The 20716-nt window shown below is 39.1% G+C and overlaps 1 protein-coding gene across 1 annotated transcript in view; it reads left to right on the forward strand.

Annotated features, from left to right (window-relative positions):
• Positions 1–478: 478 nt before the first annotated feature.
• Positions 479–20716, forward strand: part of Ttd14 (TRPL translocation defect 14) — a 180134-nt gene continuing 159896 nt past the window's right edge. Inside the window, 4 exon segments of the mRNA XM_071590524.1 lie at positions 479–721; positions 1040–1107; positions 1706–1743; positions 7388–7425. Of these exon segments, the coding sequence (XP_071446625.1) occupies positions 661–721; positions 1040–1107; positions 1706–1743; positions 7388–7425 (205 nt within the window). The 5' untranslated portion in view covers positions 479–660.

Below are 20716 nucleotides of genomic sequence, written 5' to 3' on the forward strand. Positions count from 1 at the left end.
TAGATTGGCATCTTGGATGGAATGAAGGAAGAAGGAATGTTAAATCGAAAGGAGGCTTACTGTGAGTGTTTAGCATCAGGTTGTTCTGTTGAAGAGATAAGGGAATTTTTCTTGAATTGTGTATCTATGCTTATCGAAAAGCCACCCTAACAGGAGAATTACCAATAATATCAATACTAATGCAAAATGTTCTGCTTACTACTTGGATTGAGGTATTATACTTACACTATCATTACATGCTTTGAGGTTTAAATACATTGCATTAATATTTGCAGAAAAAGAAAGATTGATTACAGTTTTAGGGATATATTAACCGGGGTTTTCATTCCATTTTAATGAATTACAGCATTGACGTTAACTTTTTTCATCTTTAAATTATCCGCTCATATAATCGTTATTATTTTGTCAAAACAGTTCTAAGGAAGTGGTAGAGAGGGCTCTCAGCGGTAGCAGACGATTCTGCCACCTACCGATACAGAAAGCGCGCCTTAGTCGTTCCACTCCGCTGTCGTGATGCTTTGGTAAACATTCGCCGAGGGGATGAAGACCTTTCTTTGTCATTTCAGTATTTCTGTTCATTCGATATGGTATTAACATCTTAAACTGCTGAACTATTATTGATAATATAGGCTGTGCCATTTTAGACCTTTTGCTGAAAGAATGCTGACCACAGAAATGGAAACGAAGAAGAAGAGAGTGTACAAAGTCGTTTTAACTGGAGGTAATTCATACTTTATTTACTTTAAAAATAAAATTACAACTGTGTGTGACTAATTTCAAAATCTTAATGCCGCGGAAAATATTTAGCGGTCGATTTGATCCAAAATGGGCAATTTAAATGTTGTTGTAATTCTGCACAGGGTGGGTTGGTTGCGGTAATGTTTTAGGCATCAGTTCGTGCATAGAAGTGTACTTCCGTTGAAAAACGTTGAGCAATTGAATTATACGCTTTTCTTAGAATTTTAATGTAAATAAAGGATTCTACTAAAGCGTCAGTATTTTACTTACTGTGGATATAATTTATTACTTCTGTTCGCAGGACCATGCGGCGGAAAGACAACGGGTCAATCGCGTTTATGCACTTTTTTTGAAAATCTTGGATGGAAGGTGAGTGTTTTTGTATCTTTATTGACGACTTCTTTGTTGGTTGGCCGAACAGTACTATTACTATACCTCGTATTGATTATAGTTTATATATTTTGTGATTTTATCACAAATGTTGGTAGTAATCAGTATCTACGTTTGTTTACATTATACATCGCCTTCCCCCTCGCGCAAGCTCTTTAACTCTGTTGTTCAATTTTACGTGTAAGTTAAAGTTTAGGGTGGTGCACCAATATATGCATTGTTTTGGCATACGTTTAGATTAAAAAATAACAAATTCGCTTTTCAAACTATTCCATGTTTCCATCTGTAATTTAGTCTCATATTGAACCGCAGATGTACCCTAAGATATTATTATTATCATTCTTTTGATGGTGCATGCAATTATTTGGGGAAAAATGACCATGCTCTCCCACCTCTTACTTCTTGCTAGCTCATATCTTAAATGTTTTTATGAACCTTGAAGCATACGTGTTGAAAGATGCACATTGTGAACTGCTGTTTTTTCTGATTTTTTGGAAACATCAGTTCAGGATAAAGTGGCTTTATAATTTTCAGCTCGTCGATTATGTCATTTTTATTCAATTTCCTCATTTTTCAGGTTTTCCGAGTACCTGAAACGGCCACCGTACTTCTTAGGTAAGTCAATTTGTTAATATTAAAAAAAAAGTTGTTTATAGCAACGCAAAAATAATGATGTAAAAATTGTTTTGATTTAGGCAGGTCATTGTTTGCTCTTGAAAATATCACTTTGTAACGTAATGTGTTTGGTAGATACTACTGGTCTTGCTTTGGGTAGTTTTTCTCTGATGTACGTACTGTCGAGAGATGTCAATATTTCTATTCGAAATGTAGTTCTTTGCTGAAAGAGTCAGACGAGAATGGAGAGGACTTTTTTGAATTGATTGTTCTCCTGAAATGAGCGCCAGAAGATATTTCCTTTACATACTAACGTGGTGGAGTGGCTCTTAAGACTCGAGTCTTAAGACCTTCGCTTAAAAATCTGTCCATCTATGGTATTCGAGCAGTTCTTAACCGCGGGAGGGAATTTGATGTTTCTCCTCCTAAATACTCTATAATAATTGGGGCATGGGGCAAATAAGCATTTATATTAAAACAAAGGGAGAAGTCCGAGCGTCCAGTCTCTTCAACAAAAGATTTTTTCTGGAAGTCCTGCTTGCCCTAGGAAGGCTATTTTCCTGTTTCGTGTATTTAAATTTGTATGAAGTGACATTAACATTAGGCAACAATCCGAAGCAGCCACCAAGTACTGAGAACTTTCTGGCTCCCCCACTAATGAGCATTGGACAGCCGTCCCAGAAGTTTTGCAGAAAAAATGCTCGATGATTCGACATTCTCCCTAAGAAATGCTGATATATAATATCGCATTTGCACACAGTTAATCGTTTTTGTATGGGGCTGGTGTCTGAATGTGGATATCTTTCATGTATAAACGAGATTGGTAATCGAAATAGTTTGCTTTAATTATAACTAGTGACCATGTGTCGGTTACGTATTACGACACCATTCGATTGATCTACCGCAGTTGTTCTGAAGCAACTTATCCTTGAAGCTCTTCAGGCCGGATGAAATTTTCAATGATGATCTAAGGTGCGGGACGAGTGTGCCGATATTAAGTTTTACGAAAAGTTTAAAGAATGGAATGGTAAAATTTTCGTTTGACGGAACAACAATATCTGCAGAGGTAAATCCTTATCTTAGCATTAAATACCATTTCCTGCGCTAGATAGCTGTCTCATTTCCTTTCAATTATAACGTTTTACATTTTTGTCGTCTACGCGATTTGTGTACACGCTTAACTGAATCATATCAGTTCAAATATGCCCACACGTTCTATCGTGCATTCACTGGCATGCATTATGCATGCGAATTTCTTTTTACCCAAGATTGAAGTTATTTCGTTTCCTCTGGTGAAATAAGTTTTTACACCGGGCGACTTGTGCCCGAAGGGGATTAGATACCTTGGTGTGTGCACCCGACATATCAACTGTACATAAAGCTTATTTATTCAAACTAAAAGAAGCCTGAATTGAGAATCAATTCTGAATGGTAATTTTATCTATAATAAGTAGGGAAAAATGCCTCTCAGTAACTATCTATATTTTTCACGCGTGCGCATGCGTTTTATATTTATTTTTCGTTTGTAGTCCATTGCAAAGCGTGAAAGAAATGATTAGCCGACACGGTGAACGGTAAATTGGAGCTTTGGTAGTGATGTAACAGAATGCCTCATAAGCGCAACGATGTTGATGCGCGGACGGATAGCGTGCCCGGGGAACGTGGGAGTACTCCGCGGCCTCCGTCTTTGACCTTCCCCTATCCGTTATGCAGTCGGAAGGGACGGCCGTGACGCTGCCGCCCATTGTCAATGCCACCCGACGGGGTGCGATGTATTCCCCTAATAGGGTTTAATAACCTCTGCAGGGAGCGTGGGACTTATGCCGCTGCCGAGTGAAATGGTCAGCACATTAATAATGTAATCTGCTCGAAATATTTGATGAAATATTGTTTCTGATCATCGTTTAATCTCGGTGCGATTAAACGATGATCAAAAATTATAGTCCTGCGATAAGGTCTCGCCAATTGATTAAATCCGATTGGTTGGTCCATGGATGAAGGACAAGATTTTTGTAAGGATATACCTTGGGATAACTACATCGGGGATGTTTCTTGAGGAGGCCACGGTAAGATGTATAGCTCTGAAAATTTCTCATTTCAGCTGGTCTGGTTATATCAGTTTAGCTCAGTTATAATATTGGGTGAATTGAATTGATCATGGGGCCCGCAATTCACATTAATAAGAATCGCGAGTATCATTGTCGTAACTGGCAAACATCTTGTTAAAAGTTAAATCGCTGTCGATGTTCGATAAAAAATGTTGATGGATCGCCGTAGTAGTGTGCGTTTTCACCAAAAAATACTGAGTTCGTATCTCGCCGTGGATATTCATTTATTTCCGATCTTGTTGCCCCGTGTCATAGCCTAGAGATGGGTGGACGGGCGTGACCTTACTTGCGAGAGTGGCTGAAAGCGATGGCGAATCCGGTTGGACCAGAGGGTTGGTTGACGTTTTTCGGGTCAAGCCAGTGTCTTCAGAGCTGGTCGTCGCTCTGTTATAGTGACCTGAATGCTCTGGCAACAAGTTGTCATGCTTCAAAATTGCACGACAACAGACTATCATGTACTTTTGTTTTTTAATAGTATAATCTAGGAGTAGTAATTATTTTGATGTACCGTTGAGGTTTATTCCTGTGATTAAATGACTCTTAAGGACGAGTTTCTTCTCTGCGTGCCCTGATCTACCACTGCTGAAACCAGCCGTTTTAGCGTTGTGTAACGTTACAGTGTAGCTGACCAGCGTTAAGGTAGCTGCTAAGATTGTCGCCAAATCCATGACTGTCCCTACGGAAATATTACTTTTCCGTCGGTTTTTAGAAAGGTGAGATTGGCGGAGCAGAGGGAAAAAGCGCTCCTATAGAGAGAGATCTAATTTCAGAAATTTCGAAATGCCCGCTTACTATTCGGGGACGAGGATAAAGGTTGGAAGCGCAAAGGAAAAGGTGCAGACGCCCTAGGAGAAGAATAATTGAATCAGCGTGGCTGCACAAATTCCATGATTTCGACCAGGCGTCGTCGCTATCTAACTTATTTCTGCTCCAGTTCTGATGTTTAATTTACTCCTGCTCTTTCGTCGAATTGGGCTGTGCAACTCGTTTTAAAAATTAAAAATTTGGAATGTTATCCGAACTTAAACGAACCTGAAATGAGAGCGTTAAGGGATCTTGAAAAGTGATTTGAATCCGCCGATTCTTTTACTTGGCGTCACGTGGGCGCGATTGTTGCATACACGTGTGGCGAAAGTAATCGGAAACACATATTTAATATAGAGCTACCCTTTTCTACACCGTGCCTGTTATGTTATGCGTATCATCTTTTTTCTTGTGATTTTCCTCCGCTTCATTAAATAAATTACGTGGCTTTAATTTATGTAGCCTTGCCGCAAAGTGAGCCGCAGAAGGAATCCTTGCAATGACCGAGTTATTGAGCGAAGTGCTGTAGGTTGTTTAAAATTTAAAAACACAACCACTGTCCTTGGGTTTCCTGATCTCATTATGCACCAAGGCATAGTTCTCCGGTCGAGCTCCTTCGCTTTCACAAACGGCCTCAACTTGCAGGCACAATCCTTTTTCGCCGAGGAACAGATTTACACCATTCGCTCCTAGTTCCCGTGGAAGGGAATGGCGCTGTGATTTTTTTATTTCATCTTGAATTGAAGGCACACAGCTGTATTTGCCATGAAAAGAAAACATTCATTTACACGAACATTTCGCCCAAGAGATCTCAAATGCACAAGCATTTATCCGTAAAATTATTTAACTTTAACGCCTCACAATGTGAAATGGTCTCCAATTCAAGAGTCGATGACAAATGAAAATAATGTCAGCATCGAGCATATACGGTCATCTGTTAATGGGAGCGCTTGACGAAGTTACGTAAATGTCATAGACTTCCCCAGTATGAATCACATCTAAGGACAAAGCGAGCTCTTGGCCTAGCTGATTCTGCGTGGTGATTGTAACCTTGTCTGTTTTCGAGCATACATGTATTGTAAGGGCTTCGTTTTGCTACTACGAGGCCTATTTGATAATGTTATATTTCCGTAAATTAAAAACTATAATTCCTAAAATCTACATATATGTAGGTTACTTATGAAATGTAATGGTTGAATGATTTATGATAATAAATAAATTATGTAATGCTCACTGAATATGTTGTCATTTTTGGGGAGCATTTTTTATTAGCGACATGTCCCAAAGCAAAGGCATTTTTTAATCAAAATTTTGATTTAGAGTATCATAGATGTAATATTTATTTGATAAAATGTATAATCATCTTTCTTACATTATGTTCTAAAACAATTTAATTGATTACTTCGATGAGAAATATTAAAGATAAGTTTTTTGTCCTAACTTTCATCGGAAATGCCGCTTAACATAGCTTGGCTGCTTCCGTTGACAACGATTTTCAACAGACAGTTTTACTTACCTCGCTTGTCTCCTTGTAATTTCATTTGTTTTACTGTGTTTACGCTAAAAGTTAGAATTATTTGTGTTTTATTGTACAGAAATATTGTTTAAGTAAATATCAGGTGCTAATTTACATTCTTAATCATGTATAGTTAATAGGAAGAATATTGCGTTACTTAGGCTTCAAATACTATTCTTCCATTTCCCTTTAGAATGGGTTAGTTATATAGTATTCACTTAATTTTTAGTTTTTCATATTATTCATTCATTATGTTATTTTAATTATTTTAGCCTGGCTTGTGTTCGTTTAGCATATTTAACGGCAAACGCAAAAGAGTGGTGCATCGCAATTGTCTTATTCTGCGTATCAAGAAACTGTAAACGTCAAGCGATAGGGCATGAAATAATAAAAATTTCGAGTCATAGACCAAATCTTACAGATATTCATCATTATTATAATGCACAATGATGCCCTCTACTGAAGCAAAGCGTACTTACCATGGAGCGAATCTGTTGAAGGGTTTCATTATTTTGTGTCGTCTATTGTAATCCCTGGCACTGTATTATTGAAAAGAATGTACCATTGATGTTAAACTTCCCCTTTAAAATGTAACCTGGCCCATACTCATTTGGAGTTTTTCTCATTTCAATAATTACTTTTTTGATAATAATTTTTAGAAGTTGGGATGAGCGCCCCTATCTAATATTTCTCATAAGTAAAAATAAAACTATTTTCACGCCTTAAAGAATGTCTGGTTTTTTGCCAATGCTATCATCGCCTGAAAAGTAAATCGAGAAGCCGTTATTTTTTTCCTCTATGTCGAATATAGTGTGTTTATCAGAACGTTCTTCGTTTGCATAACAAACTCTAGTAGACGGCAATGTAATAAAATACTTGCTCATGTTAATGTCCTCCATCGCCATAGGTGGTGAATTTTAGGGAGCAATCATGTTATGGGTGTCTAATTGTGGATCGTCGGATGTTGCTGAGGTGGAATTTCTATCCATTGTTAGTGATAGCGTCTTTTCCCTTGAGTGGGCCGCACTTGAGATCATGATTATTCGATCGTAACTAATTGATTCTCTGTTGCAAGTGAAGGGTTCTGAAAATTAATATGGTTGACAGCGATCCGTAGAAAATTTGAAGTTTTTAGATGTACTGCATTTTCAATCAATTTTTTGTGTCCCTAACCGATTAAAAATATTTTTTAACGAAATCATATTTTGCTTTTCAGTGGCGGAATCAAGTTCTCGGATCTGTCAGCGGAAGAGGGTAAGTTGGCCATTACATTTTGGCTTAATTTCGATCTCTAGTCAATCACATGTTTGTTGATCTTAAGATTTAATGAAGCAGAACCCTTGACGTGACTTCGGGAAAAGAGTCGTTTATGTTCATAGTAGTAGTTTTAGGGGAGGCGTGAGAATGTATTTCCGATACTGGAATATGTCATTCGACAGTGAATATCATACAATCCTAGACATGGGAGACAACTAAGAGACTGCCAGATATTTCAGGCGGCTTAAAATACGGGCTTGGTTATTCTTTTAAAAAAGTATGAATAACGCGAGAAGGAATTTTTAAACCTTCCGTCTGAAGGAAATTTCACCAATCCCCGACGTATCCCGCTCTCTTAAATGTGCGAGTATCTTAACCGGCCATGATTTTTACGTTTACAAGGATCAATATGCCCGGCATCAGTATTTTTGTGCTTATAGTTTCAATGGATATCCTTCCCTTGCAGTATTTAGCACCGTACCACGTCGAATCCGATTTTGGTTTTCAGTCTGCACCATCGGACTTCATCGGCGAATTTGTCTTCGTTGTTAACCTCTAGCTACAAGTTAGTGTTGGAGCTTCTTGAAAAACTTTATTATCCGATTATTTTTATACGATACTTCATTATCCAGGAATTAACACTTCTGTTTCGAGTTATGCGGACTTCACGCTGTTATCGTTTCCTTGGACTCTCCCCCCTTCCTCTTTTTAAGGTACGAAATATATTCAATTTCTGATGCATCATTTAAGGTAAATGGATATTGGTAGAGTTTTTACCCTTGAGAGTCCGGCGTCGAGCGGATCTCCCTTCTGTCGTCCCGCCATCGATTTCCCCTCCTATCCGACCGTGATTCGTGTTACATTACGGTCACGCTCCTTCTCCAGTTCCCATTTATCCACCTGTTGCTTGGAGATTTTAGTTTCGCAATCGAAATTTCTCTCCGTCGATTTGTTTAATCGCTTGCACGGCGTGCCGCAAAGATCGGATTAAGGGTACTCGCCGTCTCACCGTAATTAATGAAGTTTTCACGTTTCAGTTTGAGGGAAACGATTAATTGAATCGTATTAAAAGTTAACCTTTAGGTGTGCGGATAACCTTTTTGTTTCCAGTGACATAAAGGCTCATTTACGAGTATAGTTGTGGTTCACTGATATAATGACGGTCCCTTCCCACGTATGCGTTATAATATTACCTTGAATAGCACTAGAGATAATTGTACCGGCGAAAAAATCTGTTTTTGAGATGTGTCAGGGTTTGTGTCTGTCGCGGCGTGAGCGCAATGCACGACAGGACATAACTGCGATTACAATTATCTGTTTGTTCCAAGTTACTGTGTCTGTTTTACAGTATGTTTTAAAAAATCACTCAGTTAAACTCGAATCATTCCGTTCTTGTTTCATTTTTAAATGCTATGGTAGGTTTCCGTGGGTGGAAAGAAAGTAATGATCTTTCAGATGTAATTCATAATCACAGCGTTGAAAGAAATGCAGAATACATAATTCCACATCGGAAAATCAGCGTGGTTTGTTAAAATCTAAGGTACTCTTTGGTCAAATATTATTTGGGTGTAAATTATCTGAAAAACCTTTTCGATCCTCTATTTTTTTATGGTCCCTTTATAATGTTAAAAACATTCCCTACAATTTCGTTGCTTTAGGGAATGGCCAAAACGAAAAATTATTGCGAATATTTGTCCTAATGTTAATGATGTTCATCTGGCATTTATGGCTCATTATGTTAAAAATTTGGTATTATGAGGTAAATTTGAGGTTTTGTGAAAAGTTTCGTGAACAGGTGTAAGGAATTAGTAAGCCCTATCGTGTTACTCTTCGGCGGAATCAGAAAAAGATGAATTCATAACGAAGGGTATCCGAAATAAAAATATACAGTAGTCTCTTTCGACGGGTGTATCCTGCAGGAAGTCTTCACAGAAGGCATATGCCTATTATACCTATATTCTTTTGACGGACATACTGAACAGGGCCTGTGGAAGCGGATGGGACAAACAGGAGCTCAGTTCGTTTTACTTGTCTGAAATGAAGTGTATCCCAAAGCTCTGTGCACGAAATGCAGAAAATGATGCCTCCCCCGATCTAGTTATGAAATTTCCAGTGCGTATGGACAGTTAGTCACACGAGTTTGGCTAAACTTTTATGGATTGTTAATTGTTATTCTTAAGTGTAGTTTACTGGTCAAGGAAGTTTTTCGACGGATCCACTGCCTAAGAATTGCTTCAAGTTTAAGCCTCGTTTAACGCAACATTTAATAAATCCTCCGAAATCTGGACAAACCACACTTCCATTTCCACATACTTCCTGCCTCCATATATTCCATACAACATGCTTATTCTTTTCCTGACTTAACCTCGCTTTGCCAAAGTTCTTTTCTCTATCACAGCGATAGCTAATAGATGTATTATTTTTCATGTTTCTTCGTCCGTTTAGTCGACCCACGACCTGATTCTGCCTTGGTTTGCCGGAAGCTCGGTCGGGGGAACTCCAGGAGCGAAACTAATAACACTAAAAGAAATATTTTTAATGCCTTCCCATTGATTAATCATTTAGTGCGAACGCCCGTGACCTCTCCAACTGCCAGCGGCTCCTCAGTGCATAAGCTTTTTTTTCCACTCCAACGCCCCCGCACTCCTCGTGTTCCAAGCGTCTGGGCCCGCGGATGTTTTCCTCCTCTCTTCCTCCGTCAACCGTCGGGTTCGCGGTGTCCGCATCTGTTCTTTCGATTACACCTCACTCTTCCCGCTTTTCTCGCGTTCCATTGAGAGAGGTCTCCTTTACTCGTCTGAGTTCACCCTTCGTCCTGAGTGGTTGGGATGAGCGTCGAATGCCGGATGATTTCCAGACTCCCCCCCGGAAAAAGGAATGTTGGCTGTGCCTAGCAGAGAGCTACGATAGCTGGCGTGGATATTTGGGTATAATTGTAGAATCCGGGTCGACACTTCCCCTAAAGTTTAACGTCTCTGGCATCGCTTTCTCTTCCTCATTTTTCATAAAAACCTTTGAAATAATAAATTTTATTCAATTCACCTGAGATTTGTCGTTAAATATGGCTTTACATTGTGAGAAATCTTCATAAAAAGTTACTGCAAAGTGTCTGTTGTCCAAGCAGACATGAAAATGACTTTTAAGGGAAGCAGCAATCTTTTTTTTAATTATTATTTTTATATTTATGCAATGCATTCTTCCCCCTCTCCCCCAAACCTTTCATTGACGTCCATGTCCATTCATCCGCCGTTGTGCACTTATAATTCTCGTACAATGCTCTACTGCAGTTAATTGGCTGATTTTGTTCTAAATGGACAGCAGATTATTTCGTGTGATGTTGGCTTTGAACAAAAAAGCCTTCTTGAAAAATTATTTCGGCCTACTCAGAGCGATTATGCATTGTTCGTATTGGTATTTTTGTTCAGTACCTTTTTTAAAAGCCCAATATAATATTTATTTATATGTCTCCAGAACTGGAGACTTACGTTTTGTTCTTTTTCCCTCAAAATATGTAGGGAATTGTAATTCGGACGTGTTATAATCCAATTTATAATCCTACCTCGTGTTCCACACGCTGTCCTTCATTCAGATCCTTACTCATTTGTTGTTAGATTGTGATTTTTCTGGGTCCAGTGATCAATAAAGTGTGTGCCTGTAGAGAATGCACAGTAACTATCGTCTCCATACTTCGTTTTTAGTTTTTCAAATTTTTCAAATGGGTCGTTAGGTGGGACGTAGTGCTGGTTCCCTCTAAGTTAAGATTACAATTTCCATGAATATGAACTAATCAGAAAAGGATGCTTCAAACTTTCAATGAAAACAAATTATCATTGACATAATTCTCAGGATGATAAATAATTCAATCATCGTATTTTTGTAATTGGTGGTGTTGTATTTGTTGATCATTGGGTAGCAAGTACGTCCGCCTAGCTCAGTTCTCCCCGAGCTCAAATCGAGCCCCAACTGTTCCCAGGAAAGATGATATTACGTATGTGTCACACATTATGATGGGAAACCGCATGCGATAAAGTAAAAAGAACCAGAGCATCTACTCTGGTCTGTAATTTTCCCACGCCCTAGCTCAGTGATGCGCAATATTTCCTATTAGCGCGTCTCGCAACAGATATTTTCCGAGCTTGGGGTTCCCTTTGGGGAAGTTGTAATAAGTAGCAGTAGGAATTTTCCCTTTTCTTTTGCATTGTTTGCCATTCATTATTTTCTTCGTTATTTTGTTGTAACTTCTTACCTCCTTCATCGTCTCCAACTTTGACTTATTCACTTCTACTTCACACTTCTACATTCACCTCTGCCCCACTTACGTATCATTTACTCTTATCGCGGCCTCTATTATCCTCCCACTTAATTCCAAGAAACATACATTTTTATTTGAATTTAACAAAATTATAAAAATGTTGTGAAAATAACGAAATGTGGTGACATTTAAAATGTCATTTAATTAAAAAAAGGTAATTAACAGCGGACGAGGGCCGAATAAAAAGCAGTGGCGGGACGCGGATTGTGTGCGCCACTGCGATAGGCACCCTGTTATTAGCATCTACCCTCGCATATCCAGGTTATCTGCATATTGGTTTGTTGTTTGGCATCAAGCCCCAAAGCAGAAAGTACCAAGCGTTGGCTGGCTTTAACGAAATCCCGTTGAGAAGCGTAACCGTTTGACGTTATTTTGCCGATCCGTTCGTGTGTTCTCGCCTCTGCATCTACGAGTATGGTTTATTTTTAGTTTGACGTCGTCTTTGTGTACCTTAGATGACGGCGGAGGACGTTGTCACAGCCGAGTGATTGTTCTCCCGAGAGTGCCACAATCGCTGTCCTGCCCTGACACACCTTGATTATTTCATTGCCTGTCGTTGCCCCCTTCCCGACTTGACGATACGCGCACCTTCGCCGGCCCCGTGTGATCTCCCCACACACCTGGTCCTTCACCGATCCCATTCCCGCCCTCGCTCAACCGCTAATATTCGCTCGCTCTTGCGTAGTCATATCGGGGCTAGTGCAGTATTGACTTTTGCCTCGGGCGACCACGTGCTCGCCGGATGACTTTTCGGTACTTCTGCGTCGTGTATTTTCCCGCCCGTGTCCGGCGTTCTCGCTGCGTGTTAAGCAGCGCCGCTCGAACCGCGGAACTCCACACAAAAGTGATGCGCAGTTTATTTAGTTACCTCGATCCAATCCAGATAACCCGTAGATTTCACCGGCGGTTTTCGCTCATCTACCAAGAGTGCATGCATATAGTTACAATTCTTCCGCAAAATAAATTGACGTCTCCTTAAAAGGACAAGGCCTTGAAACGGAAGATATACACAGGAAGATCCAAGGATGTACTTTAAGAAATAGGCAATGGAAAATTTCGGGGTACAGAGCTGTTAGAGAATTATAGAGATTGGTTTGGAAAGAAATAGTATGGGGAACTGCTACGAAGCAATTCTCGGAGTGAAAAATCTTGATGATTGTATACTCAGCTTGAATAAAATATAGACAAAATCAAATTGCACAAACTCAATTCACATAAAAGATATATAGCGCAAAAGGTTGATACAGGCCTTACCACCATGTGTGACCAGGGGAATGGCATTGAGTACGATGGTACCCTCGACCTTCCGATAGTTGCCCCGAGGAGTTGCTTAGAATTTAAGTACAAGGGAAGTTTTATAATATCATTAACAATTTGAAAAAGGAGTCGAACGATCTACAACTTTATATCCAATAGAAAGTTTATTTTTGGGTGTCTTCGGAGAAAAAGAAATCAAACGCTCTGCAAATATCACTTGAAACTCTGAAAATTTTGCTTTCCCCTGTGCCTTAGGCTATTGAAGGTTGATTCCGCGCAGGAATTTCTCTCCTTAAGCTCTTATTTTGATATATTTAACCATAAAAATATTCACGAAACTGGAGTGTAGCGTCATCACAATCACTGATTCCTGACTATGGAACCGTCTAATACGTACAATACATGATCGTACTTAGCTAGCTATGTAGCTGTATGCTGTATGAATCAGGAACACCTGCGAAAAACTGTCGATTTACAATAACTAAATATAAACAAAATAAAATTTAATTTGTCTCCTGGATGTGCAACCTTCGGCAACTTTTTGCATTGTCTGGGTTGTCGGGTTGGATCTCATTGTAATTCCTTTTAAAAATTTCGAAAAAAATCCTGGTTCCTTTTAATTAGGATGTAGATAGCTTTACGCGCGCGCATATTTTGTTCAGTTTTTTATTACATTGAGTTATGCAGTTATCATGGGAATGGATACCGTATTCAATTGTGTCGGCTGTTGTAATTCATTGCGGTAAAAATTTTTTTTACAGTGGACCTGACATTTCATATAATGGAAATCAATCGGTCGGAGTCTTCTGTTGAGGTTGACCTCGGCTTAAGCATAGTGATTGGAACTGCTTAAGCATTTTATTAACCTTGTCTAAATCCAAATTCTCCCCTTGCTCCGAGACGAAGCGGCATCTTCAAGCGCACGTCCAGGCGATTTATTCGTGTCGCGCCTTCATCGTTGGCATCTTGCGGCTACGCTTCGTCCCCGCGCTTATTTTGAATTCCGATAACTTGCCACTTCTTTTCGCGAGGTAAATGTTATGACTGGCGACCTTTGAAGACGACGAGTGATCCTCGGCGTGTTTGGGAATTCGCCTTCGAGGTATGTGAAGGATTGGGGACGTTGATGGACTGAGAGTGAATATACAATATTCCATTTCAAATACGGACCAACCCTCGTTATAAGGAACGTTGCGCACGCAAGCAGGAAAGCAAAAACGCGTATATATTGGTGTATATAAACCTATCCCTGTCATTCTCGTCCTTTGGCTGCAGAATTTGATTTCGCCACCGAAAAATGAAAAAAGTGCTGCATTTTTTGTTTCTTTTTCTGTGACATGTTATGCTTTTACTCTCAGATCTGCAATTTTTCGAATTTCGATTTTATACTATGCACACCCACAAAATAGTTTCTTAGCTATATAAATAATATATAATTGATGCTTGATTCATTCTCCCCTGCCTTGAAGAACTACGGCAAATAGTCACTGTCCAGCGAGTGCTTTTGGGGTATTGATGCCCACCACTATTCAACCAGACCTTATCTGCTCATTTTCAGTTGAAGTGTATGTTGGCATCGTCTTTTATCTCTGATATTCGCCCATCCTAGATAAATTGGTCCTATAAAATTTCATAAGTTCGATTTTGAACAAATGGCCCCATTTATCTTTTATCTCCGGTTCTATTTCTTTTTTCCCTCATCCATTTATTACTCTACCTACATCCATCGTGAACGACTACCACCTCACCAAGACAAACTGAAAAGTGAATTTAAGTATTGATAGACACGGTCAGAAATACAAAACTGGTGAATTTCATGCTAATTATTTGTTTGTTCATAGCGTTCCCATTTGTAGCATGCCTTTGCAATAAATTTACATAACGTAAGAAAATAAAATATTGTTTTCTGCCTGAACGGATGGGCTCCAATGTGTATTTGGAGTTTAAAATGCAGCACTTTGCAAGTGGTAATATCTCAGGTATATTACTCTGATGACATGGTGTAATATTTTGAGCATATTTATCTCAGTTGCCTAGCGAGTACAAATTAATTTATAGAATTTTTATTCATATTTTTTCAGCTCTCACTTCGCTTCTTCATTTGAAGCACAGCGAGGAATCTATCGATCCTCTTGATAGCTGTTTTCCACAAACCATTTCACATTGACTAATGCATGGAGGACTTGCAGTTAAATTAATATTAAATAAAAATTAAGTTTATTAAAAAACAATTAGTTGAAGGCTACCCTTTATGGCGATGGTGTTTATTCCTAAGCGTAGTTCAAATATGTAACTGTCCCTTTGTAGTCAACTTCTAGGATTATGTTTCGCTGCTTTGAAAGAAGGGATTTCCCGCTGTCCCGAAATTTGTCTAAGTATTGTCTTGTCCCTCCATTTAAGTCGTCGATATCTCGTGGAAGGCAACTGTGGATTTTCAAAAGAGAAGGGAAACGTAGATTTGATTCACGTAAGTGATATTGGCCGTGGAACGGCGCGATTCTGTACTCAAGAGCCATGAGGGATTATTGCGATAAAAGAGGTCCCTGGAGTGACCAGACTCTTTGGGCCACTCTCGGATACTTGAGGCTTTTTGTTTTAACACTTTTTCGGCCCAAGGGAGGATTGTCTGCCGCGTTTAAATCGGCTATTGTCTGCTTTGTCAGACCAATTCATATTAGTCCCATTATTTCCCGTCTCTCTTCCTTCTTTCGAAGCTTTCCAATCTTTTTATCGCCTTATTCAACTAGCCGTTATTCCTTCTCTTAAAGTCTACTGCATAATAATCTTGCTATAGGTATCCAAAGACAAGCGAAGACGCATGCATCCGAAGGGAGAATGATTATCTTAACCGGCTATAAATTTGGAAACCCTTTTTGTAGAATAGTTCTCTTAGTGTTCTGCTGTAATGGAATCGAAGAAATTGGAAAAAATGAGCGCTATTTGCCTTCGGATTACTATCCATGAGTTATGAAGTTAAAGAGTTTAGACCAAAAAATAGTTGAAATCTCTCGATAATTCCTTAGAATCTCTCGTGGGTTAGCCTGAATCATGAGATCTTGATAAATGCTTAATTGGAATGTATTATCATTTTATGTTTGTTCTAATTATTATTGTAAAGCTTAGTAGAGCTGAAATCTAGTCGTTGAGGTAAGAAGATGAAAGTGGACCTTTTGAGAACGAAGATTTTGAAGTGTGTGTGGGTAATCGGAGAAAATAAGTTGGACAGAGAGAAAGACGATTGATGAAGTTTTAAAGATGCTGGGCACAGAAAAAGTGAGGGGAAGGGAATCTAAAAAGTAGTGGTATTGATGGCCGTAATGGAGGTAAAATTTGAGACTCATAGGTTAGAGGAAGGAAGTGAATGAGCCTTTTTAGATAGCTCGAAGGAAGGCAGAAATTACAAAGAAACGGCGAAGGAAATGATTTGGAGTGATTGAAAGGAAGTTTTCTTGATACGTAGGATATAATAGTCCGGGACCGTCCAAAAGCATATCTTTAATGGGTAGGATACGTTAAACTTTTATCTAATTTAAACGATGCATAAATTGAGTTTACGGTGTGTTAAAAATTCAGCCCAAGGAGTCCTAAAAGTACAATTGCTACCGTTGCAGATTAACATTTCTAATGATAAACGTGTTTTCATTTTGTGCCTAATTTTTATTGCTGACGTTTAGTGTTTGACTGAGGTAATATCAAAATTTTGAGTATCACAAAGACATTAATTCCTTTTGACTCCTAATTTTTACGTCCGCATTTCTATTTTTCCTTTGCCATTGTTAATTTTTTCGTCTTAGCATTTTCGTAAGTTACTAGTATTTGCATTCATTTCAAGTTTTAATTGGATTTTCGGTGAATTGAACCCTAATGGTTAGATTTCCATTGATGTGTAATATTGGGGAAGTATAATGCGCGAGATGATGTGCGAAAATGAAGAACGAATGAGGTAGCACTCGAGTGTTTCCGTGGAAATTTACGCAAGAAACCTTTCAGCTTCGGCCACGCGGTCGCCCTTCTTGCGTCGCTCTCCACGGAGGGCCTTCGTTATCGAAACGGAATTTGTTCGTGACTGTAGCGTAGTAGACGTGAGCTCCATTCACAAGGCTGTCTGCTTATCTTGCTTGAAACATCGCGTAACTCACCAACTAAGCAAGCAGTACGCATTTTTTACTTTTGGGCGAATGAAAATAGTTCACCCAAATTTTTCTCTTCCTTTTCAACCCTCGCCGGTGAATTGAACGTCAATTTCCATTCCGAAATCATTTATTCAAAGTATTTGGGTATTGTCTCCTTTGAGAATTTATTCGCGTCGAAATTTCTCCGGGGTAATACTCTGGAATTGGTTTTGACTTGACGAATGCCCCTTTTTGTAATTGGCCCTGTAAATTAATGTAGGTTGACAATAGGATACGCCGATCATGTCACTTCTCAATTTTCCCTGGCATAAAATATGAAATCTTTTACGAGACAACGGGAAAGGACGCTTTAGAGACGAAGGACACGCAATTGCGAGGAGTCGTCGTTTGATATCCATTCCAATGTGAGCTTGATAGACCGGAATGTCTCCCTCTACCGTAGGTGGAGTGGGAAAGCCTATTAAGAAATCAATAATGGCTTCGGTTCCATTCTAGTCTGTAATATCATTTGACAAAATGTCGCATGAAAAACGTGAGTCGTAGATCAAGTCCATTCGCTATGTTGTGGGCTCTATTCAGGGGCGTTCGTCACGCAGTCATACACGTAAGTAATATCGATTAATATTTTCACTTGTGATATTTCCGAATAACTTTTTATTGTGTACGTTTAAAGAGCATTATTATAGTTTTTTTATAGTTACTGAGAGTGGTATTTCATTATCGGTGTCAATGTAGTAAAATTGCATTTTTATGCGGGTAAGTCATTTATAAAGACCGAAAAAATACAGAAAAATATTACTGATTTGTTAACTTTGTGAAGCGAGAAGTTTCATCATGGAAAATAAAATTGAAGTTTTTGAAAATTATCATCAAGTAGTAAAACTGTTTTGGATAGTCTAAATAATTTATTTGACTTTATGTGGTATTTTTACTGAGGTGTTATTTTCAGATAAATTGTCCAGTAAAACTTGACAGCAGTAATTCGTCGCAGATTGAAAATCTTTAATCAAGATGCATCTCAGATTTTTTACGTCAACTTTTTCCGTGATTTATTTTTACGGGAGAGTTTAAATTTCGGGTTGAAGTTGATCCAAATGATCGTCGGATGGTTGTCCAATCATACGAAATGTCATTCAGAAAATTGCGATTTCAGATATTTGTATGACCTTTTTTTAGAAGCCGGTTAGATTGTGTTTGCGATCGATGAAGCGAATGAGATTAATTGTGTAGCCTGTATGCGAATGTATAGTAGATGAAGTGGGATTGCGTATTCCTAACCTTAATGGCAAGCCGTTCCGGGCTGCGAATGAGTTTCATTCCTTCCCTGTCCTGATTCCCAGACTCATTTGGGGAAGATAAGTATACAAGGCCGGGCACATCCGATCTACAGCTTGCGGCTCAAATTCTCTCCAAATGGTCCTTTTTGTCTCTGTTTCCCCCCTCGTCCTCCTCGACCAGCGTGTGGCCCATGGCGGATCTGAACTTCCTTCAACCTATCCCCACCCACGCCGCACCTGGCCGGGTCATTCGTCTCTCAAGGCCGCTCCTCGGCTGCCTTGGGAGCAGCACGACTCCCAAATACCAAAGTGAGCCTGATTTGTGCCACTCAGGGTCAGAGGCTGCACACGCCTCTCTTTCCCTTCCACACTCACCTCCCCCTCCCTGAATCTTATCCTTCAGCAGAACCTATGCCTTTGCCTTACTGCCATTCGCCATTCTTTGCGGCGTGCATGAATGGATCCGTGCAATATCCGCCCCTCCATTTCGCCGTGCCCACTTCATGAGTGACGGCGAACCAAATTTCGATATTTCTCTCTGAGTCTACAGCTTTAGGTGTAATTTCGTGGAGCCAATTCATTTTCTTCAATTGAAAAAATAACGATTATACTGTCCACGGTTTGATTAGATTTATACCGCACAATACATTTTAAACACGGCAAGTTATTTTCTAGTTCAAATTCTTGGCTTTTGAATGGCGTCGATTCTCGTTTTCAAGTCCTATGTTTAAATTATTCCATGTTGGAGCACTTTAACTTGGAAAATGACTTGAAGGTTTGAAATGCGCAAAGTGTGGTTTAAATCTGCTCAAATTGTGGGCAGAAAATTATTTTCAATTAAAAAGTTAAAAGAAAGTATCTTTTTTTCGTCTTTATTTGTAAAAGTTCGCGCACCTTATCTCTTTCTTTCTCTCCAACGATCAGTGGTAACTCCGAGCACAAATGGTTACATACTGACGTACAAGATGCCTTTTTGGAGATAGGATTCCTGGGAGGGGAGTGAAGTCATGTGGGTCCAGAAATAAAAAGAGAAATAATTTTTTAATAAGTTTTTTGGCAAGATGGTGACTTTTTGACCTTCCTAGAGTGAGTTAAGCAATCAAAATTTTACGATATCGGCATTGTCTCTTGAATAAACTCTCCCTCTATCTCTGACCGTAAAACCGATGCAATAGGTTAAGTTGAAAAAGAATTGAAGGTAGATAGAGAACAGGCGGCCTTTAAGTCGGAAAAATCCTTAATATTCTCTACTCCCACTGGAAAATATTACTTTCTGATATGGTTTTTTGATAGCATTCCATATCGGCTATAGGTTCGTCTGTTTACCCCATGGTGTAAATTTTTTCTCCTCGCCGCACCAACGCTTCAGAAGTGGAGCTCGTTACCCGAGAACTTCCATCTTCATGGGTTGGGCTTCATTGGCCAGTTTTATTTTTGTTGTTTCTGATTTTTTATTAAATTAAACTGCGATTTTTCATCTGTTGGTTTTTTTAAACGTTTATCCTATGTTTTTTAATTGCGGTTGTGGAAAATTTTTAAGCGAGTTCTGGTTTAGGAGATTTTGAAATGAATAGCTGTTCACTCCCTCTTCAGTTTCTCAACCCTCACTCTGCCAATTCACTCGAGGGACCTAATCACTGGACCTATGGGGCGCAACGAAACGACAAAGGGCGTTTTCGAAACCGCCCTTAAGTCCTTTAGGACTATCGCCGGCTGTGGGGCAAAGAACGAATCATTTGGTCGCCTTCGGCCATCACTCCATTCTTTACGCGGAAGGACTTTCACTTGTTCACGTTGATTATTCCATCAACAGGTTTAATTTGAGTGGTTCCTTTTTTGTAATTCTGACAGTGTAATTGTTGGATTAAATTACCGTCTGCTCCGCAACATCGCCGATAGGTCGGTGGAAGACAACATTCACGTAATTTCCAAAAAGGTTGATTTCCTGCAATTGTAGTGATTTCAGGCCTTCCATTTGCATATTTTATTTTCCTCCTTAATTCTCTTAATGTATTTTCACTGCATGTCGCTCTGGTAATTTTTATTTCACTGCGTTTTCAGTCTCTCCTGTATATGAGGAGCACTTTGATGAAGAAATAGTAGCGAGTATGCGCTATCAATATACCTTCCTGATATTTCTTGTCAGATCATCTTTTAAAACAATTCGATTTCGAGGAATTTTAGCATATGATATTAAGGTTTGGAGTAACGTTACAATATCAATGCATCATTTTTGTCCTTCATCATACTTGAACGTGAAACGTGGACTTCCCTTGAAGCTCCCATAGATTAAAAAGTCAGAATTTTTT

The sequence above is a fragment of the Hetaerina americana genome, unplaced genomic scaffold (genome assembly GCF_022747635.1).
Source record: "Hetaerina americana unplaced genomic scaffold, ioHetAmer1.1.p SCAF_4, whole genome shotgun sequence".
Classification (NCBI taxonomy): domain Eukaryota; kingdom Metazoa; phylum Arthropoda; class Insecta; order Odonata; family Calopterygidae; genus Hetaerina; species Hetaerina americana.